The sequence below is a fragment of the Crocuta crocuta genome, unplaced genomic scaffold (assembly GCF_008692635.1).
Source record: "Crocuta crocuta isolate KB4526 unplaced genomic scaffold, BGI_CrCroc_1.0 scaffold99, whole genome shotgun sequence".
Taxonomy (NCBI): domain Eukaryota; kingdom Metazoa; phylum Chordata; class Mammalia; order Carnivora; family Hyaenidae; genus Crocuta; species Crocuta crocuta.
In genome coordinates, this window is record NW_027551560.1 from 5,730,620 (window position 1) to 5,753,680 (window position 23,061).

Here is a 23,061-nt window from a genome sequence, read left to right on the forward strand (position 1 = left end):
GTGTCCCTAAAATTTTGTTTTTTTCATTGGAGGAGTTCTGTAATTATTTCTTTGGATCTAAGCTGGTAGTTTCAGGGAATAGTAAATAATGACCCCTCTGGGGGTGCCTGGGTGGCTTAGTCGGTTAAGCATCCGACTTTCGCTTAGGTCATGATCTTGCGGTTCGTGGGTTCGAGCCCCGCGTCGGGCTCTGTGCTGACTGCCAGCTCAGAGCCTGGAGCCTGTTTCAGTCTGTGACTCCCCCTCTCTCTGACCCTCCCCTGCTCACGCTGTCTCTCTCTCTCTCCTAGAAATAAATAAAACATAAAAAAAAAAAAATTAAAAAAAAAAATGACCCCTCTGGCTTTTGGAGTTTTGAATGAGTTGAGAGACAATGAAGACAAGAATAGGGAGCTTGAAATCTAAACTTTATTACTGATTATTACTGGTAAAACACTTTGAAAAATGTCACATTAGGTCTGCTGGCCAATGTGAGAATGTTACTATTTGACTCTGAATTTGACATCTTATCCACTCACTGACCATATTGGACAATTATAGGCCACTCCATGAGTGCATGGTCCTCTAAACTTTTAACAAGAATGGTAAGAATAGCTCTTGCAAAAGAGTTAGTATGGGGCTGAAAGAGAGGCTAGAGGTGTTCAAGTAATGGAAGTTCCCTATGTGAAACATGAGGAAAGGAGAAGTGTGTTCCATAACATGAGGTGATGTGAATTCACACCATCAATTTATAGAAGTAAGGAAGTATCGTGTTATATGCTATCAATCATTCATTCTTCTGGTAAACACCTTCACTATGTTTTGGCCTACATGGGACGCACACCCTTGGCTGGGGCGGGGAGCGCTGGCTGAAATTCCAGGCCTGTTACAAACTAGCTGGGAGTCCTTGGCTCCCCTGAAACTCTCTAGGCCTGGTTTTCATCTGCTCTGTAAGGAATGGGGGAGCAGCCTAATACATGAACAGATAAAAAGGATAAGTGATAAACCTAAGCTTCTATAGCTAATTAGTTTCAGAGTTGGGACTAAAACCCAGGTGTCTTCCTTCCCTGGTCTCTCTGTTCTCTACCATATCCATTTTAGATGGACTTAAATTGAATTTAGACAAAATAGTGTAGCGTCACAGTAGTGATCATTCATGTGTTCATTTCCTCATTTATGTATTCAGCAGAGCATCTTTTTTATGCCAAACACTGCTCTAGGCAATAAGTATGAACAAAAGATGTTCTTGTCTCTATAGCAGTGTACAGCCTATGCCCTTATGTATTTGCAGCCCTTACGTGACCACCTCAAGTCCCACCCTTTATTTATAGCCTCACTTGAAGCGCTTCAAACTGATACTTGGTCTTCAAGGAGAAACACTCTTCCTTGGCTGCCCTGAAACCATTATCCCTCTACGCTCTCCGAGAACTGCAGGGATGCCCCTTCAGTAGGTGTGACCCATCTCCAAGAGTAGCTCATGCCATCTTATCACACAAATTCTTTAAGTGCCTACAGAGAAAAGCTACAGGGTGATGTCCAGAACCATTCATTGACCTCATTATGGTTTTTTTCCTTCTGTGTAAAGGGTACTCCAGCTGGCATTACTATGTAACCATGCCGATGCCGGCCTCCACCTTCACAATTGCAGTGGGATCTTGGACAGAAATGAAGCCAGAGACCTGCTCACCCAATGATCTGGCAGCAGAGAGATCTTCCTCACCTTCTGAGACTGACTTCAGGTTCGTATTTGGGAACTTGCTGAAAAACAAACACTTAAGGGAGCAGTATGATGCATTTATTCCAAGCACTGGGAATGTGAGTCATCCCTGCTGAGAAACTAAACCAAAATATGATTAATCAAAGCAGGAAAAACCCTACTGGGAGGGAAAGGGAGTTGAGAGGCAGAAATGTGGGCATATTGTTTATGCAGAAAGAAAGAAAAGAAGTATATATGAAATCCACTGTGAAGTCAGGTGAAATATTTTTAGGTGTTTGGTTAAGTAAACAGAATCATCAGCTTCAATGCCTTCCTTCCTTCTATACTTTTTAACTTTGGTTTTCAATGCCTATTTGGTCAAAGACACAATAAAGAGGAGTTTCTTGTCTGCTGGATTATTTTGTAGGCCACTCTACTGTTTGGTTCCAGGGACTGCTGTTAGCAGTGCATTTATAGGGGCGGCCCTCTGTCAGTGGGGCTTGTCAGCCTGCTTTGGAGCACAGGACACAGGGTAGCTTGTCACAAGGTCATGGGGTTACAAGTAACCTACTGGGTTAGAACTCCATTAACTTGAATGGTGATTCCTTCCTTTTCAAAGTGGATCAGAGAAAATCAGTTTAAAGAGTTTAAAAATCAGCATAGGCCATTGGATATTCACTTGCAGCCTCCCCAGATGTTCAACTGTTTCTAGCTTTGAGAGCCAGAAGGTAAGAAGGGAATGTACATAGGAGGTATGAAGTGTCCACGTACATCATTGCATTGTGCTTCATTCCTGGGACTTGTACACCCAGTTTAGTTTAATCACTTTTCCTGTTTATACACAGTCACTAGGTCCAGTACCTTCTGGTGGAGAAAGCCCAGAGTAACGGTACAGATGATGAGTTCATCCTTGAAAATCAACTAAGATATGCTTTTAGTGCGAATTCCCTTGTGTTGGTTGTGTTTTTCCATGTTACTTTCACTCTTACTGCAGTGGTTGCAGTGGTGGTTGGTACTGTTAGGACATAAAGCCATTGAGGCCTCTCCTAGGACAGGCATGTCTTATTGCTTGCATTTTGCTTTTTGGAGGAAGGAAAGGGACTTCTACTTCCTGCTTAGTAACTTGCCTAATTTGGACTAATCTTCCATGAGCCATACAGAGTATCTTAGATTGCTTACTGGATTTTATTTACTCACTCGAAGGAAGAGGAAAGTTGTGGAGAGAGGTGACTGATACATGTTACTTTCACGTGGGAATATTTAATTGCATGTGAGGCCCTCCCTGCCACTGAGCTCAATTGGCCAACTCTGTTTCGGGTGGCCTAAATTTCCGTATAGGGAGGACAGGTACCCTAGAGAGTTACGAGGATCCTCAGTGGACTTGTTATGAGCAAGAAGTAAACTTTTTGTTGTTGTTAAGCTACTGAAACACTGAGGATGTTTGTTATTATGACATACCCTAGCTTATCCCGAAGTGATGCAGAAGTCACTGGATGTTTGAAGTCAGGAAAAGTCTTGATCTAAAGGTCATCTTGATTATTCCTGAGGATAAGCCTATAAGATAGATAGGCTTTATTATCTCCATTTTATAGATAAAGTTACTAAGGCTTTAGATAGCAATGTGTCTGTGTTCATATCTCTACCGAGTTGCAACATCTGGGTCCACATCTGGGCTTGATCCCTTATAGAAGTGATTCAGGATCTTACCTGAGGAATTTTAAAAACTGTGTATAATTTCCATGCCTCACCTGGAGTCTGATCCACCTTACCACCTGGAGAGTCACTTCCATGACTGTGTCACTGTTATTGATTGGAATGTGTCACCTTGGAACAGAATATAGAAGTTGAGAATTCTGCCTTTGAGTGTGAAGATGCTGTCCCTACTGGATGGGTCGGTTTCTTGGGGCAAAGCTGTACTTTCCTGCTCTGTAGAATAAAGACTTTGCTTGGGATTCTCAAGTTCTTCATGAGGAAGAAGCACTGTGCTCTTCACCTACAGCCTCAGGGCTGCTTGACTGTTAGAGGAGATGTGCAGTTGGAAACCGTGTGCCCTAGTGGAAAGCAAAGAGAGACATTTGTTATTTTGTCCTTCCAGCCATATTCTCAGGGATACAAGGTTGGGGAGCCAGCAGAATCACTTCTTATGTGCTCTCTCTGCAGCCCGTAGCAATGGAGATGGCTTTTCACTTTGTTTGTACCCATAATTGTGAAGGAGGAGGCCATGGCCATTCAAGCAGGCATTCTGGGAAGAGGTGGCATCTGAAATTCCTATTGGGGTTCAGGGGAGAAGCCAGCTGAGACACCGTAGAAGGAGAGCACAGTAAAGGTTTTGTTACTGACAGAAGCTGGACTCAGGTATACAGTCACAGTGGGCTTCCTAATACTCCATTTCCAAACTAGACAAACTGACCTGTCCGCCTATATGCCCAGCTGGACTGCTACTGGCCTCCACAACACAAATACATGCAGCCTGCCGCACGGCCAAAAAGTACCCCATCAGTGGGCAAGCAGATTCGGAAAGAGGAAGCCCAGAGTAGCCAAGCAATCAGAGCAGCTGGAGAGAGGTCAGAGGTCCCCCTTCAGGGGAGCACGTCCTTTTGTGAAGACGAGAGGTCTGGGGAACGGAGTCCTTCCCACACTCCTCTCCATGTCTGACATGCTATGACTAAGTTTTCCCTTCATTTATCACTGTGCTTGTCCATCAAAAATGTACTGCTGATAAAATAATAGCTTGCATTTGCTTAATCCTTCCCTGGCTGCGTGCTTCATGTGCGCTGTCTTTAGTCATCAGAGGGTAGCTTTGTGTTTTTATCCATTAAATCTCTGGCTCCATGCTACATTTGCCAACAAAGGTACTCCAAAGTGCCAACTGCAACAGTGTTTTTGGTTATGTTCACATATGGTCCCCTTGCTTTCCCCACCCCCCTCTTCTACTTCAAACCTTCCTAAGACCACCAGTTCAATGCACGTAAATGTAACTTTTATAGGGGCCTTATATACCACAGGCTTTCATTTGCCTAAAGTGTTCATCTGGGTCCCAGAAATTTGGCCAAAGTATTGGTCACTGAACTTTTGATCACTGTTCATGTGGGCTAAATTATAGGAAGAACATTCCCTCTTCCAGCTCCAATTCCACACATGCTCCAGCCCACTCTGGGTGAGCATTTTCATAAATACATTAATTAGAAGGCACTTAGGTAAACCATTGAAAGTTTTATTAATTTTCTTCGGCTGCAGTATAACCTTCTCTGGCCACAGAGGAATCTTTTTATTATGTTTAACCTCTGGAGGCCTTTGTTAAAGCATTGTCTTCACTTTGGGCCCATACAATTTAAGTACAACACGGAAACTTGGATAAAGTCCAGAGGAACTCAGCAAAAAATGATTAAAAGCGTGGAAAATAGGCATCACAAGAAAAAGGCATTGAGGTTGCTCATCCTAAAGAAGGGAAAGCTTGGTGGGGGAAGCAGTTTCTTTAGAGTTGTGGAGTCTGTAGAAGTTTGCCTTGTGAACCGTGGAGGGTGAGGCCCCATTTCTGTGTCTTTGGAAGGCTAGGAAAGAAAGAATGATATATAAATTATAGGGGAAAATGCCAATTTCCAATATATCCTTTGCTATAGAGAAGCCTTTCCAAATCTGCCTGGCTTGGTTTGATTTCTCCAGCTCCAGCTCCCTGGTGTATTTCAGCGTTCTGGCTTTTATTGTACATCCTGCATATTGCTTTGCACTATATGAGAATGCCCTAAGGAAATGCATCCAGCTTTCAGACACAACCACGTCATCGTGTACATATTGACATCATTGTCAACAACTCATTGGTGGCTGGTGGTGGCATTTTGAACGCTTATGATTTTTACAGTATCCAAACATCTACTCTGCTTGCTAAAATATGTTAATAAATAGCCCAAATATCTTACAGTGTCATTGTACATACCAGAATTTAAATTTTTTCTTCCGATAAAACTGTAAACTCCTTAAAGATAGGTTCGGAAATTGATTCATATGTGTGTACACGACACACCTTTGGGGATGCCTTGAGTATAGCAAGAATGCAGGAAATAATTAGTAAATTATCTAGTTGAACTGTCAAAAAAGGACATGCATCCCTAAGGGAAACTTTTGGTGTTTTCTTTTGAGCCTATGACAGAGAAATGTCTTTGTCAGCTGGTTTCTATACATCTCATTCTGGAAACAAGAGGAGGGCCGATGGAGAACCTCTGTAGGCAGTGTCCAGTCTTCTGATTCTGAGTAAAAGCTGGTCACTTTTCTTAATTGGAAAGACCTCTTGTAAAATGATTTCAGCCCAGCAATCTTAGGAGAGGGAACCAATGGTCTGGTTCCCATCATTTACCAACCTAACATTTATTTCACCAGTTCTTCCCACTCTTGGCAATATTAATGGGCATTATCGACAAGGAGGAGCAGGAAACCAGAGAACCACAGAGCAGCTGAGCTCAGCTTCTAGAAAAATCCAGGATCCAAATTTACTCAAGAAGATTAATGGAGTATGCAGGGAAGGAAGGTCGGGAGGGAGGAGCTTGTGATGACTCACTACGTGATGAAAAGAACAGTTCTTATTCCTTAGGAATGCTGTGTGGATTAATTGGGATAATGTGCCCAAAGTGTTCAGAACAGCTCTTGGCACACAGCAAATGTTCAATAGCAGTTGTGGTAGGACTTACTGTTTACTATTCTTATTCTCATCAGTATGGATTATTTATAAATAACAATCAAGCATTATTATTAATGTTAACTATTAAAATATTTACCCTGATTATGAGCCTGGGCATAGGAAATAGCTATTTACAAATGCTTGACTTGCTGATTATACTGAGAGTAGGTCAGAGCAGGCACAGCTACAGAAATGAACAGCTGAGGTGAGTGTGAAAAGAAGCATCTTTGAGTTCATACTGCTTACACAGAGGATATTCATGACTTCATAAACATACAGTATGAAGAGAGGCAGGGGCCTCATTGTGGAGAGTTGTCAGAAAGTTGCAGTACCAGAAGAAAGCTTGGAAGCCATTTTTGTTTGTTTTTAATGAAAGTATAATTAACATACAACAAAGCGCACAGATCTTAAGTCTGAGTTTTTGCTGATTGTTTACATCCTAAACCAATAGAGGACGTTCCAGCACCCAGTAGTTCCCTCACCTTCCTTTCCAATCAGTTCCTCCTCTCCTCCTGCAGCCATTTTCATGAGACCATGTCAGAGACGAGGAAGAGGCCCCGGTACTGAGTTGCTTGTCTCACATCACAGTGAGCCCGTGTGAGAACAGCCACTGAAGCCCAGATTTCCTGATCCCCATGTTGGAACTTATGTGTGGCCTTCCCTGATGCCACATACATGTTTATTGGGAGACCCTTAATAGTCTCACTTATCCATAGCTTGATTACCTTAAAGTCCTGCATTTTCTCCCAGGCTTTGATTATGAAAAACGGTGCTAATACACGCAACTGGAATAATCTTCATTCCCCTCGCTAGTGACATTCATGTCCAAAGAGAATTTAACTCACCTTTTCTCTTCAATAAATTGACTTTTTTTTGATACCTCAAATTATTCTCTGATCTTTCTTGGCTGCAAGGAATACCCTGGCCCCATGATATGTTTCTAGATAGGCCAATAGAATGCTTCTTTGCGAAATTGTGCTTTGACAGATAGAATTTAGGGCCTCTGGGTGGCTCAGTTGGTTAAGCGTCCGACTTCGGCTCAGGTCATGATCTCACAGTTTGTGGGTTCGAGCCCTGCGTCAGGCTGTGTGCTGACAGCCAGCTCAGAGCCTGGAGCCTGCTTCAGATTCTGTATCTCCATCTCTGACCTTCCCCTGCTCACTCTGCCTCTCTCTTTCTCTCAGAAATAAGTAAAACATTAAAAGGAAAAAAGAATTTAAAGGTATGCCTCACCTTTGTAACTGAAGATGCCTTCACATCTCCAGTTTCTCTATTATTTAATGTGCTCTGAAAGTTTTTTGGTAAGTGTAAGCTTAAATTATTATAGCCCATTATATCCCCATGTAAATATATTAGGTGGTTAACTCAATAAATGAGTTTCTTTTTTATTTTATCTATCATCTATCTATCTATCTATCTATCTATCTATCATCTGTCTGTCTATCTATCTGTCTATCTATCTATCTATCTATCTATCTATCTATCTATCTATCTATTTATCTATCTATCTGTTATCGTGGAGCCTGATCCTACTACCCTGGGATCATGATTTGAACCTAAATAAATAGTCAGATGCTCAACTGACTGAGCCACCCAGGGGCTCCTTAATAAATAGATTTCTTTACTTAATGAGACCTTTGAATGGATACACAGGTACAGTATTTGTTATTAGGTGGACATTTGCAGCCTTTTCAGTTAAATGTTTACCAACAGGCACCTTTAGTCACTTTCTCCATAAAGCAAGGTTTATCAGTCCAGGGGCTTTGGCTAGCATTCAGTGTTAGTAATTATATTCTCCCTGTTGCCTTCTGGCAGAAGTGTTTATGGGTCTCCACCCTCAACAGGAGTGAAATGTCACTGGTGCTGGAAGTTGTGTTCTATGCACCACGCTGTGGGAGGGTAAGGCTTATCTCCATTTCTCTGTGGATCTCCTTGGGCAGTACTGGCCTTGGATAAGTGAAAGGCACTTCAGAAACCTGGAGAGGAATTATTGTTGTGGCCTGCCACTATTGAGACATGCCAGCATTTTAAGGTTTTTTATTATTCATTGTGAATCCAACAAGCACCCATAGTTAAAATTATAATTTGTAAATTAAAATTAGAGGGACTTTCCATTGTGTTTGAATAAAGGACGTGCTAACAGGCAAAAAAATAGACTTCCCTTTGATGTGGGTTTCTTTGGGTAGATAAGTTCTCTCGAGGCTATGAGTCAAGTTCTAGGAATTCTTTTTCAGCTCCACCTTTGACAGAATAACTGGCAGTGATCAGATGGTACGGGCTGAGCTCTGATCTGTTTCCTTAAAAGGTTGATTCTGTTCAATTTGTATTGAAAGTGGATTGGAGAAAATAAAAAAGTGCCTCTGTATTCCATAAGAGCACAACTTCTGACAGTTTTTAACAAGAGCACCTTGATTACTTTTTAGTAAAATGGATTGTGTTCTTTTGAAAAGTTGAAACCTGTCCTGTCATTTTGCTCATTTTTTATTCTAGGAAATAGTCCACATCTTTTATTCTAGGAAATTCTAGAATGGGATCTTTAATTTGGCTTTGCATCTTCCTTTCCTTTCTGAGTTATGAATTGTTTCTGATTTAGAGATTTTTTTCCATAGTGATATTTGAAAAGCACATTTCTGAGAGGCAGAAATTTTGGTTTTTATTTTCAGGAGGGGCTTGTTTTGTTGTTTTGAGGCTTGGGGGATTTCCCTTGTTTACTCTAAAATAAGTAGGAAAATCTACTTTCACTTAGCTTAGATTGAAGCTACTCAGTCAATTCAGCATATCAATAAGTATTTTGAGCTATCATTTTTCACTGCTGCACAGAAGCAGACAAGCCACGAATTCAACTGAACTGTCTCAATTGTGAGCCCGTCTGAACCGCCATCTCTTAGAATTTGTGCAGGTCTGTGAGAGTCCCCCAGCTCCATGGCAAGAATAAACCTGATTTACCATAAAGTGCATCTATTTATTTTGTGTTGTTCCCAGGTATGTTGGCATTTGTGGTCACATGGAATACCCCTGCCGCTTCCAGAATCCTGCTGCCACCACCCAGAAAATTATTCCTCACCGGGTCTTTGCCCCCATGTGCCTCAAGGGTGCCTGCCAAGAGACCCTTCTGCCACTGGTTCCTCCTTGCCTCTCAGCAGCACACCATGTCCTGGGAACACACCCATTCGCCAGGCTGGATATACTCATCGTCCCCAGCAATTTTCCGAGTCTGGGGATGGCCAGGTACGTTGTTCCATTGTGGCATTTGGATAACATGCTTTGGAAGTTCTTTGACTATTTCTTCCTTTCCCTGGGCTCTGTCAGAGCTGCCATTAGGATGGAAGGGCCACAATTGCTCATGCTTGGACATCTCATTGCTGGCTTGAAGTACGGTTTGTGTGTAGGCTCCACCATGCGGGAGCCTTTGGGTGTCGTGGGCTCCATCAAGTGCTTTGAAAATAACAAGCTTACGTTGTTGTTTGGATTGAAAACACATTGTGCCCCCAGAGTGATGTATGTTGGATTGTGGCTGATGAGTGGCCGTTTAGCTTAGGTGGTGAGCGCCTAATGCTAATGAGCCCAAGGTCATAACTCTGGTCAGAGGAACATGACTTAGTTCCTGGGCCACAGGCTGCTCCCCTAATCCTGACCAGCTGTCTCATCCATTCTCACTATTGGTCACGAGGGCAACGACTTGAGAGCCCCTATGTCAGAGAGACTGTGGATGGATCAGTGTAAATCCATCACCACTGTTGGAAAAACAGCTCAAAGCAGATGGCTTACGGGGGGGGCAGGGGGGGGGGTCACTTGTCTTGCTAATATTTTTTAATATAATAAATGCATTATTCTTACTGTTTTCTCAGTTTAGTTCTTGTGGATAATCCAGGCCTGCAGGTTGAACCTTTCCCTGTATATTATTTACACCTAAAGCTCTTTCGTTAATGCTATTGTTCCTTCAATAACAGGTACCTCCGTTTCACTCAGCATTTTACTTGTTACACACTCGGGATTTTACTTGGTTATATTTCTATGTGAAAATCTTAATCATTAACAGTGAATATACTTGATTAAGGATAGGAAAAATAAGCTCATCAAAACATGTGACTTTAAGTTTTTCCCTATTAGTCAAGGAAATTCCTGCTGCCAATTAATTTCCATGCTTTTGAACAGCTGTCATTTGTGGTGTTTTCCCTGAAAACTGCATACATTCTTAGTAAGACCCATGAGTAGAAAAGAACTGACCAGAACATTTGCTTTTGATCTTTACTACATACGTATACTTTTTGAAGCTGGCAGGCTATTCTTAATCCTTGAGGTCTGAGAAAGTCATTTAGGCTGATTTTTATCCTGTATTTATAAAGATAATGAGAACCTAGAAACTAGGATAATTATATATATTTGATTATGTGCATCAATATTGTTTTGGAGTCTATATATAGAATTTGTCTTAACAAGGGGGCTTCTTTGGTCCCTTTGAAGAGTCTGCTGGACTTAATTTAAGCAGAATTATTGGCGAAGAAAGGGTTGTTCATTAAATGTTTCTCATTTGTACCTAGTTTTGAGGGGCTGTATTTATTTGGGAGTGTTTAGCACTTTATGAGAGTTGCAGCTTCTCAGGGCATGTTTGCTAACAGTTCCAGGTTCTGACGTGAGGGAACCAAAGGCAGAGTATTTTTCGTACAGAGGACCTCATTTTCTGTAGCTCCTTCCTGACAGCAGTCTGCCAAAACCAGAATTTGTTGACCTGCAGGGCATTCTGGAAAGCCTCTCTTTTTAAGTTTGCGTGCCCAAGCAGGTAGGCAGTGGGTTTGCTGCTTTTTGAGATATTTAAAGTGACTTAAACATGCTTCGCTCTGTATTTTGAAAGTAATAAGCCTAAGAACCCTAAGGCCAAATGGTACTGGGCACAAATGTCAGAAAATGTGATAGTTGTAACTCAGCAGCAACAAGACCGTTTTTATGCTTTAAAAACAGGAGAACCGTACATTTAAAAATTTTGTGGTTGGTTGTCAAATATCATTTTCCCCCATTTTTTTTCTTTCCTTTTAGACTGTGGAAGTAGTCTGCCCTGGTCTAGATGTTTTCCTAGGCTTAGTTACTGTTCCCCGTATTTGAGCTGTGGAAGGGCGATTGTGGTATCTTCCAGGGCCAGCCAGGGGTGGGGGAAGCACTCTGTTTTTCCCAACTCTGGCCTAAATTGATTCCACTTGCTTGGCTTGACTCTCGCGGGATCCCAACACCTTGAGCCACATGCAACTGAGTGGGGTTTATGACTCAGCTGGCTCCGGGGGCCCTGCTGCCTTATTTATGGTCAAATCTTTGCTTGGGGCTCTGTAAAAGCAAAGCTGGAACAAAAAGTGACAGTCTTGTAGGTCAGCCCTGTACCCTAAACAGTAACAGAGAAATCCCAAGTGTAGTAGGAGCCATCCAAAAAGACCTCTGCACTGAAACTTGCCATTGTCCTGTTAATTGTAATGCACTAGAGATCAAAGAATTTCTTGGTAGATTAAATGGTTCTTTGCCGAGTCCACATTTATAAACATGTATGCAAGATCATAAATTCCATACCTCTGGACGTCTCTAGTGATTATGTCTTAATCATAATGAATACCATTTTTTTTTTTTTTACCATTGTAGCATTCTTTTTTGGTGAATGGCATTAAGCATTCCCACATGAACTAAAATTGGTAAATTGTTAGTAACAATTTTCAAGAGTTTTCAAAATTTTTGGATGATATCCATAAAGATTCTACTGTATTTTAAATATTGCATATTATAGTTTGTCTGGAAAATCTTAAAACTCTCCTCTCTGAGTTTGTTTGGAGCCTGATTCTGATATTCCAGTAAAGGAGAAACACACTTGTATAATATGATACTTTGAACATATGATAATGACAAATCAATTTATAAGAAGGCAAATGACACATACACAGCGTTTTAGAATTTGGCAGGCTTTCCAAACAGAGCAGTAACTAGAACATCTACCCCAACTGCACCTCATGGTTTTTCTTTTTTGGGTTTTTTTTTTTTTGTCACCTTTAATATAATAGGAGCCCTTACTTATCAACCTCCTTTTCTCAGTCACTGTCCCAGGGGAGAGATGCTTTCGTTCTCTTCTGATTCTGAGAAAAATCACCAGTTTGCCTCTGCGACACTACTGACTAATTCCATTCCCCTAATTTTCTCATTTGGTGTGTGTAGGCTTTCTGTTTTTCTTTCATTTTGCTTGTGCCTTCCGTAGAGACTGGATCTGCCATATAAGGAGCTGTGGAGTGTACCTGTCTTGGATTGAGTAATATGGTGTCTAGCCAAAGACATGAATGCATTTTAAGTGACTCTCTAATGTATAGACCCACTCTCTTTGTGTGGGTATAATTAGCATCCTGCCATTTGCATTGTGGCCTCGTGTTTTTCTCAGGTGTCTCAGCTAGGGATTGACGAGTAAGCCTCGTTTCCCAGGTATTGAGAAATACATGAAAGGAACTCATCATCATGCTTACATTCTTTGTTATAATAATAATAATGTTAATGGAATAATATCCTGGAACCAGATTGATGACAGTTGCTTAAAAATTAACACCTCAGTCTTACCTCTGTATGTGTTTATAATAAATGCTTTGCTTTGCCATTTGTCTTTCAGCGGTTCACAATTACATGTCACGGGGCATAATTAGGTTGGCAGAACTACCTTGCTGACATCCAAATACATCCTTTTTTTCCCTCCTCTATTTGAATTTCAAGAATCTTCTGCAATCGTTTCAGAGTGGTTTTGTGTTTAGAGCACTGAAAAAAAAAAAAAGCTGTGTTTCCTGTGACTCTCCTGCTCAGCTCTACTGTTCACGTGTAGCTTCACCCCTGGTTCTGCTTGGAGAAGTGGGAAAAAAAAGTGGCAGTGTGGTTGACTTTAGGTGACTATTCTGCTTTGACTTGTTTTTCCACTGGTTTCGTAGTAGATTGTCTTGTTCATCTGTCCACTCTTTGCTTATTTATTTATCTATTCCTCCTTCCAGTAAATTTCTATTTTAAGCACATACTGTGTGCCAGGTAGGATTTAAGATGCTAAGTCTACAGGGGTGAACAAGATTGATGAGATCTCTGTCACCGCAGAACTTATATGCTGGTCAGGAGAGGAAATCGTATATTTAAAAACCAGGAACTAAGATGTTTGCTATGAAGAATAAAAACCAAATAAGTGAGAGAGTGATTGTTAGGGTGGGGAGGCAAAGGCTTCTTTAAAGAGTGACATTTGCTATGAGACTGAAGAACAGAGAGGAGCCAGCCTGTGAGAGTCTGGTGGGAAAGCAACCCAGGCTGAGGGAGTGGAGGTCCATAGGCCCTGAGTTGGGAACCGCTGAAATGGGCTGGAGAAAGAAGGCAGTGAGCCTTTAGAATGGCTTTTCTTAGTTCCCTCCATAAACTCATTTTGGGTGCCAGGAGATTCCATGGTCTCTCAGGGCTTGGGTCACTGAGACACCTGTACACCTTTATGAGGAGAGCTAGGAAGAGCCACCAAGAAATGGCAGAGGTTGATGTGGGGATTGATGGTTCCAGGCAGTCAGGTGTTATGGGGAGAGAGTTGAAAGAGAGGTCAAATCTTTTCTCCATTTTATGAGGACTAGCAGTGCCATACCATCTTGTGACTGGCTGGTTAGAACCTGACTTGGCTTAGCATCTGCTGTCCTTGAGCAGAATTCTCCATCATGGGGGCATCAGAGCACCTGGCGCAAGGACTGGCAACTCTCCTTTTGTGTAGAAGAGAGAAAACAGTCTCAGGTCACCACGTTTCCTTTCCCCGGTGGCTGACTGATTCCTTCCAAGATTTTTGACACATTTGATCCAGGGAAGGAGGCTGTGTTTATATTTCTCTCATCCTAATTTTATTTATTTGTTTTTTTGCTTGCTTGCTTACTTACTTTGAGGTGGGGAGAGGCAGAGAGGGAGGGAGGGAGAGAAAATCCCAAGCAGTCTCCACGCTCAGCACAGAGCCTGACACAGGGCTTGATCCCACAAACCCGTGAGATCATGACCCGAGCTGAAACCAAGAGTAGGACGCTTAACCAACTGAGGCACTCAGGGGCCCCTACTCATCCTAATTTTTAAGTATTTCAAGACTGAACAAAAATAGGATCTATAAAGAGCATAGAGAAATACTCATTAATTACTTAGGTATCTTAGGTGCACTTCACAGCAGAGAAAAACTATAAAGCTCCCTATTACACACGGCTTGTTTTAAAGGATGTGATTGTGCAATAAAAGGCTTCTGGGTGCTTATACTAGTTCCTGACGATTGCAGGCACAATTTTCTCAAGTACCTCAATTTGGGAATGAACGGTGTGCACATACATGCCCAAGAATGAACGTCACCAGCTTTCCCTCCACCCCCTCCTCCTGGGGTTAGACAGGGTGTTGTCCTGTTTATTCTTATCTCCCAGCCAGTGTGTAATAGAATAAGCAAAACATAACATGCTGGTACAAAGGGCCTGTTGTTTTCAGCCTTCTAATTGTGCTCCTTTCTGCCGGGGAAGGAAGCAGTCATAAATTTCTGTCATTATCTTAAGTAGCAAGGTTTCACAGCTTTGGGAATTTTTCTTCACTTGTTCTTTGTTAGCTTCTACTTGAGTTTTTTGATCCTCACTCCCCAAACCAAAACTGCCATATTGTTAAAAAGTCCTTTAAATTTTAGGGGATGTGACCCCATGGTTTCAATGCAGGATGCAACTGTAGTGATTCTTTTGTTCAGGAATCTGATTTGAGCCATAAATGAGTGCACCTTTCTGTTCACCAAGGTTGCCAGCTCTTCCCCTCTCTCCGATGTGCTGAGAATTTGGGGGTCTATTTGTGGGTTCTGTTTCTTTGTTGTTGCTATTTATTTCCCAAACTCTCAAATTCTCAAATTTCTTTCTGAACGGATTGGTTTTAAAAATGTCTTGAAGGGGCATTTCATTCCCCTGTTTTCCAGTATAACGCTTCTGTGTTTTTTCAAGTAGGTGGGTGTGAATGATAGAAAGCAGCTTGAACCATCCTTCTCTTCTTCCTGAAATACTTTAATCCTTTGTTTACTGGCACCCCAGCCACTGCTGTAGTGATGAACGAGCAATGTGTGGGTGAGTGGTGAGGTCCACGCAAGCAGGCTTAGCTCACAAGCATCCCCTTTGTTGCTTCCCTTGTGTTCATTCCTCCATTTCGTATTTGATCTCCATTTTCCTTCTTGAGAAAATTATCTGACGTTTTTCCCCTCCTATCTTATAGAGAAGGGTCTAATGTGTTCCAGTTCTTCTGTTCTTCTCTCTTAAAATAGAAACTGGTATTCCTACAGTCACGTTCTTCTGAGACCTTGAAAGCCCTTGGCTGTGATTGTTTGGTTAGTTTTGACAATATGAGTTTATATTGAGCAGGGCAGGTAGTGAGAAGGTGTATGTATGCTGCGTTCTTGATGGCGCAGGTACAGGAGGATCTATGATGTCCCCAAGTCACTTAGAGCTGGCAAGTCAGAGAGAGAGATAGGAGGGCCTCATCATGGATGGCTCTCAGAGTCCAGCATTCAGACTCAGGTGAGTGTTTTCTGGAACCCTCTCTGAGGTGTACGTATTTGCTTCAGGGTCTCTCCATGGGAATCCTAGTGTCATGGAGTCTACCTGAAGCTCAGCTTTCACTGTGGGCTCATTTTGAGGCAGCCACAGAGTCTGGGTACCAGGCAGATTCCTGGATCACATGAGTAAGTTGGGGCCAGGCTCACTCTCTCGTCTGTTGGAACAACAGCAGAGTGAACTCACAGCTTTTGGCTTGGCCAGAATCTTCTTCTTGCCATCAAACAGCTGTGCGGCTTGTCAGACCCAGAAGTAGCATTTTATCATCATTACGCCATGATTCCTCACCCTCTGAAAGATTATGCTTAAGTGTTTTGTTTTTTTTGAACTGTTCTCCACACACATAGACTGACAGTCCTACCTTCACAGAACACTGCTGGGGTCATCTTTCAAGAGAAGTTGTCAGGCCTTTGAAAGGCCTTCCTGAAGCAATCATCCCGCTGCCTACATTTGTAATCTTCTTCTCTCCATAGGCCCCTAATCTCTTCCAGCCCTTGAGCCTGAGATGGCCAGTCGGCGCTACCTTTCCATTTTCCCATTGAAAGAAAAGGCTTTTATTCCCCTCCCCCACCCTTCCCACTTATTTCTCCACAGAAGCATCATTACTGAATAGAACATACACTCCCTGGGTGAAAAAGAACAATGGAATTCAGTGCGCAAAGTTGCCTGAATTGGAACATTCCCAATCTTGTGGGTTCTCACTTCCCAGACCACTACACAGAGTGAGCAAATGCTACCGCTTCTGGACTGTGTTATATATGTATGCGGGCACGGAGCTGTGTATGTATTTATTTGAAGGCTAGACTCCTTTGGGAGAAAACACCAACTCTGGAAACAGTCCTCAAGCAAGGCACACGGCATGAATAGCTCTGCTCGGTGGGAACATTGCCTCTGTTATATTACAGCCAGTATGTACCTGCAACCCCCTGACATCTGAGCCACAGAGGCCTGTGTGTATAAAGTGGGTGATTGTCACTTTACCCCACCCTTGAAATGTAACTGGAAGAGTGTACTAGCTACCTTTTATGAAAATGTAGTGTTCACTTTAAAAGGCCAAAAATATGATCCTTTCGAAAACAGATTACTTTTTAAGAAATTGATTACTTTGTGGGATTTGCAGGTACAACGCAAAAGTTCACCCTGATTTAACCTGAGTGGAGCTCAGAGTAGAACATGTTATATTTCTTAGTTAACTAACCATGCTATTTATAGAGGTGACTCCTCAGAAAGTCTAGACATTGTTCCGGGAAGACAGAATGCCAGATCTGCCCTTCATTTTCCCAGTTAGCTTGCTGAAAATAACCACCTCCCCTTCTCACCAGAAAATGGAAATCTTAGAATTCCATTTCAGGAGAGTGTGAATGATACTTGGGCTCCCTGGCCAGGATTTGGGATGGGCAAGGAAGAGGGGGTGCTCTTGTGATCCTGGGGATCCACCACTGGGCCTTTATTCCTTAGAGGCCAGCTTGCTGTGATTAGCAGATCCTCATTTTTGAGTTGGTCTTTTCCAAGAAGAGAGCCTGAGAACCTGCTTTGAGAATGAGCCAGATGCAGTTCCTGGCTTTTATCATCCATGTGCAATTTCTGAACATCCTATTGAAAGCTGGCAGGTGGAAAGGCCTGGATGAGCAAAGCCAAGAATTCATTCGGTAGATGCATATCAACGGACAGGTATGATGAATGCTGATGATTCTGTGGCTGCAAGGAAATAGGAGACCTTTAGTCTAAATTAGGGTTTTCTACAGTAGGCTCCAAGGAAGACTAGTTTTGTGGAATGTTAATAATGTGGGAAAAGGAACTGTGGCTTAATTAATTCAGGAAATGAATGGATTAAGCAGAGTTAAAATGGAGTCTTTGCTCGAGGACTTCTAAGAAAGCCTTTAATATCCTTATTATCCTGATTTAATATCCTGGTGTGTATGTGCCTACTGAAGACAGGGCAGAAGGTGCAGTATCCCTCCTTAAGTCATGCCCAGGGATCCCTCTTTACAGTGTACATTCCTGTTATAGTCTCGAAAAAGATACCTCCTCAAAACAGAACTTTGAGAAGTGATTCTATTCCGAAATATCTTGGAGCCCATTGTACGGCTGGCTGTGGAATCCACCTTTTGTTGCGTCCAGGGTTGGTTGAGGACCTGCCATGTGTCAGGCACTGGTGAGAGCCTTGCTTGATCGCAGTGAGGAAGTTGGGTTCACAAGTTTAGTGCAGGAGGCCCCACACTTTTCTGATTCTACATCTCTTTTTGAACAGTCACCCCCTCCAGGTATTTTCAGGTATCGTAAGTCATATAAATTTTGTACAGCGTTAATATACTAAGCACACATCAAAATGCATGCAAAAATAGAAATGAGATAGGATGAGAAAATTTTTAATGAGTTTCAATTTCTCCTTGCATCTAGTGGGTTGGCTAGAGCCCTGGGATCCCTAGAACCCGGTCCCACTCTGATTTGGTGGATTTGCAGTGGGGTCTTGCCATCTGCAATGTTAACACGTCCACGCAGGTGATTCTGCTCAGGTGTTAGAGAGCAGTGTGTTTAGTGGGGACTGTGCGGGGTTGGCAGGCATCTCAGGACAGGTTAAATTCTCCTGGGAAGCTCTGAGGCTCCATTCCCTGCCATCTTCTCTCAGGTGAGAATGTCAGACTGCGGAAAGAGGATAGCAGGGAAACTCTGGTAATGCTCCCTGCTTGTCTGTTACTTGAAAGGAAGGTATGCTCAGGAGGAGCTGAAACCAGTGACAGGCCGGGATCCCGGAAAAAGTAAGGGGCTGATTTAGAATCGCCTGTGGAGTGTCTTAGAGCCCGAACCTTCTTTGATTTAATTAGGCTTGAGTTTTTATGTTGAACAGGAGTGGAGGCGATTCAATTTCATTCAGCAATTTACATACACATATATTTTCCTTTTGATGTAAGAGCTGGTTAGTCATAAGCTTGGGATTTTCTTGTGCTCCTTGGGCACCTAGGCAGCAGTGGGCGTTTAAATTTTAGGCCCCTAAGCAGAAGGTTCAGAAGGGGCCTCTCTTACTCCTGGTTAATTGCAAAATAAACAGATCTCAAGGGCAAGAGCCCCTTCCTTTCATAATAACCGCCTCTGCTCAGCACACCGTCAGTGCAAAACAGCATTTCCAAATACCGCATCAGGAGCACACTCCATGGATAAAGGCCTTCATCCTCTCGCCCAGCCATTTACAACTGAGCCCCCCTCCCGTTGCCCTCTCTGAGATGGCAGCTAACTTGTTCCCCCCACCCCTTGTTTTTAGCCTCCAGATACCTCCATTTGCAAGCTAATAAGTTGCACGTACATATGTTTGAACAGTTGTCAGGCTTGTCTGCCGCTCAAACTGTGCTTTGGTTTAAAACAAACAACAACAGAGAACCCGGAGGAGGGGATGGATGAAGACATTTTAGTTGTACCTGCAGGTGGTGTTGTTTTGACCTTGACAGTCAGTTTTAAACGACCTGTCAAGCACCTTTGTGTGCTTCTGGGCACACCCACCTGGAAGATATTATATCCCCTAAGCTTTATGTGCCCCAGCAGGCCAGCCCCAGGTCCCTGGATTTTGTTTTCATCCATGGTGGGTTAATGCATGCATGGCAGGACTTTACTGAAAGGGGCCCAGCTACAAACGCTGTTTTCATTTAATTCTGATTTCTCTTCTCCCTTGGCCTAACCCTCCCCACCCTCAGGCTCTCACCGCCCATCCCCTCCAGACTCCCTCCACCCCCAATCAGCCTTCCCTGCTCTCTCACCCCTCTGTTTGGCTTCAAACCATTTCTTCCTGGCTTTGATATCTTCTTGCAGAGCTGCAAGCAATCAAGAGATTATGGCCCCCAGAGCTCAGCAGGGCACACTGCCTGATAGGGGGCTCAGGCCCTGGGCCACCGCAGGAAATCGGGCCCAGAAAGTCTGCCAGCCTCCAGGACCCTGCAGCCCGGCCCCTTACGCTTTCTGGTAACCAGCTTCCCCAGGGCAAGGGGTGGGGGCACCTCCTCAGCTTCAGTACTGTCTGGAAAGACACGTTTGGGAAGGAGTCTGACCTTACCTATGCGGTCCATGGTCACGTCTGTTGCATCTATTTGAAATTTATCTTTTGCAACTTCGAGTCTCCCTCTGCTTTCTGTGCCATGCATGGTGGTGCTGGAAGTCGGGGTGAGGAGAGTGAATGGACAAGCGAAAGGAGCCCATTGGACCCAGGCTCGCCTGCCAGTGCTGGGACAGTTTCATGCTATTTGAGGATACAAATGATGGCTCTTTGCCTGGAGAACACCTCTTCCGTGGCTACCATGTCTGAGGCCCCAGGTTATTGAAGGAAGTCTGTCCCCCTCCCAAAAAACGATGAAGAAGGCAGCAGAATAAAACCACCAGACATTTTTGGTTCAGGTCAAATTCATTTCACAAAGAAGAGATGACAAAGAAGGTGCTTGTTGTCCAGGCTCAAGACCAAATGTCTGTCTTCTCGCTCTGTAATACTTCCTCCGGAGGCCCAGATCTAGACAGTCACCTAACCGACATTGCCACCACCACGATGTGCTTGCAGAGGTGGCCGGAGGAGGGGGTCTCACCGAGATCTGATTCAGGGTCTGAGAGGAGACCAGTGCTTATCAACCTGTCCTCCTCAGACCCTAGGAATCTTCCTAGGCTGTGGCTATACCTCACAGTGCCTCCCTCCTATGGCCACATTGCCACTCATGTTCATGTCCCCTCCCCCATGACACATCTGTACTGGAACCCTGTTACTTAAGACGGGCATGAGTCCCAGTCAGGGATGAGGGGCAGAGGGGGCTGAGGAGTGTGTGGGGTTGGAGTGACCCGGCTGGGTCTCCGTTCACAGGAAAAGCCTGGTCTCAGAATGGAAGAGGAGCAGAAATCTGGGCGAGAAATACCATTTGCATGTGTGCTCTTGTTCTTCCCATGGGTCTGTGAGCCTTCACACAGGGCTCTGTTCCCAGCAGGTTGAGTTGGTTTTCTGTCATTTACAACCCAGGGCCCTGATGAATTTACAAGGGCTACTTCTTTTTTTACCTGTATAGACAAAAGCATCATTAGACCTTAGGATTGCAGAGAGGAGTCAGTGGCTTTGAGCAACTTGGGATCATTTCCCTTCCAAGTCTCCCCGTGGTGATACCAGTTGACCAACTCTTCCCAGCTTGCAGAGGGTCTTTGAACATATATTCCATCATTCGATCCTCACGGATAAGCTCTCAGCCCTATCATGGCCTAGCTGTCACAGGCTCCCTGCAGCTACCTTTAGGACCCGCCCTTCCATGCCTCTCTCCATGGAATTCCACCTACTCAGAGAGGCCTCCCTGTCTAGCACCTGCCATGATTTTCCATTCCCTTCCCCTCCCCCACCCAACCCCCCTGGCCCCGGCAGGGCAAGCTCTGCTTTATGCTCTGCCCAGGAGTTTATCTTGTGGGACGATGAGTCTCAGCAGGTGCCGACAGCCAGGATCAGGGCCTAGGCTTCTGTGACTCTTGGCCTCTGAGACATCAGGCAAGTGGATTCCAATGGTGGGTTGTTTGCCTGAGGTGAGGAGTGGAAAGCTGTAGACCCATGCATGGGCTATGAGCTAAGCAGAGGCAAGCACGAGCAGTTAATATCCTTTCCTGTGGTTTATTTCTCCTTGGTTAGCCTTCTGAACCATTGTGCTGTTACTCTGTTACTGCCTGCTTTTACAGAGACTGTATTAGTCCTTCCACCCTCGGGATGTGAGATGATGAAAAGAGACACGGAGTTGGCAGTGAGAAAGACTGCATGTCATGCAGCGTGCCACTGACTGTTATGACACTCAGCCCAGGTAGTCGTGTGTAAAATCCCTATGACTGCTCACCTCTAGGACTCCCGTTTGCATTAGATAAGATCATATGTAACATAGCTGGTATGTAGTAAGCTCTTGGCAGATATTGGTCCCTTGCTTCAGTAGGCTTGGAGAAATTTGGTAGTTTTGTGGATCAAAAAGCATCTCTAAGATTGGCTGCTTATTAGTGTGAATCACAAACTTAAAGTTTCCCTACCAACCCAGAATGTCCATGATTCTCTGAAGTAATGGCTCCAGGGAAAAAATAAAAATAGGTGTGATAAGTTACCATGGTAGTATGAAAACATGAATGGTTTGTTACAAAGAGTTATTGAGCCCAGATTACTCAGACTGTACAAATGGAATTTCTCAATTCAATGGAGCATTTTAGAGGAGCGCCTACATTCTTCTCAGGTCTTCCTTCAAGGATGTAACTTGAACTTTAGTAGTTCACATAATAACTTTTCTCCCTTCCCAAAAAAAGTTGAAGATGACAGTAGAATAAAACCACCAGACATTTTTGGGTCAGGTCACATTCATTTCTTAGTTCTTTTTCCACACCTAAAAGAAATCCTGAACTGGGGATTTGGGATCCCCCAGGCACTCGGCTGGACTGTCCGAGCCCCTTGGGGTTCTGGGTTCGCCAGTTGGAGAAAACTATGTGTCCTTGACCCCTTTTCCTGTGGCTTTTGGATCAGAGATGGAGCCCTGCCCACTCCTGAGGCAGCAGTGTCTGGTCCGTTCTCAGTGTTATCAGAGGCATTACCTAACCTGTGCTTGAAAGGACTGCGTGATGGAAACTTCCAAAAAAACCCTGTGCCACCACACCTGCCACTTCCAAATGGAGCCAGAGAGGCTCCGAATCAGGAAGAAGGCCAGGCTGGAGAGGGGTGAGCAGCGGCGGGGCGGGGTGATGTCCTGCCCTGCCCTGCTTTGAATGCCAGCCCTGCTCAGGCTGCCTTCCCAAGGCCCCTCTCCCAGAAGCACACACAGCATTTTGTAAATAGTACCCGCCTGTGTTGGTTGAGATAATCCTGTAGGCCAGAATGGGAATGGCTCAAGACAATTTTGCAAAGGATTCAACCTTAAAAGGCCTTTGAATAGTAAGGTTCTTTAGTGAAATTGTTTTCTGTTTTTGTTCCTTACCTCTGTTCCCATATACCTCATTCCTTAGTTACTCTTATTAGCTTTTTATATAACTTCCTGTGTCTCTTCATACAAATGCAGTAAGAAATACCCAGTAAAACTATATGGATATTACTGCCCCTCCCTCTCCTTACACAAAAGTAGGCAGCACACACACCCTGTTTACTCTGTGCTTTTTATCACTTCACATTACATCCT

At 43.6% G+C, this 23,061-nt stretch overlaps 1 protein-coding gene across 1 annotated transcript in view; it reads left to right on the top strand.

Moving 5' to 3' along the window:
- Positions 1-23,061, top strand: part of AOPEP (aminopeptidase O (putative)) — a 340,941-nt gene that overhangs the window by 68,526 nt on the left and 249,354 nt on the right. The window contains exons 4-5 of the mRNA XM_077749551.1: positions 1,565-1,718; positions 9,330-9,575. Of these exons, the coding sequence (XP_077605677.1) occupies positions 1,565-1,718; positions 9,330-9,575 (400 nt within the window). The remainder of the gene's footprint in view (positions 1-1,564; positions 1,719-9,329; positions 9,576-23,061) is intronic.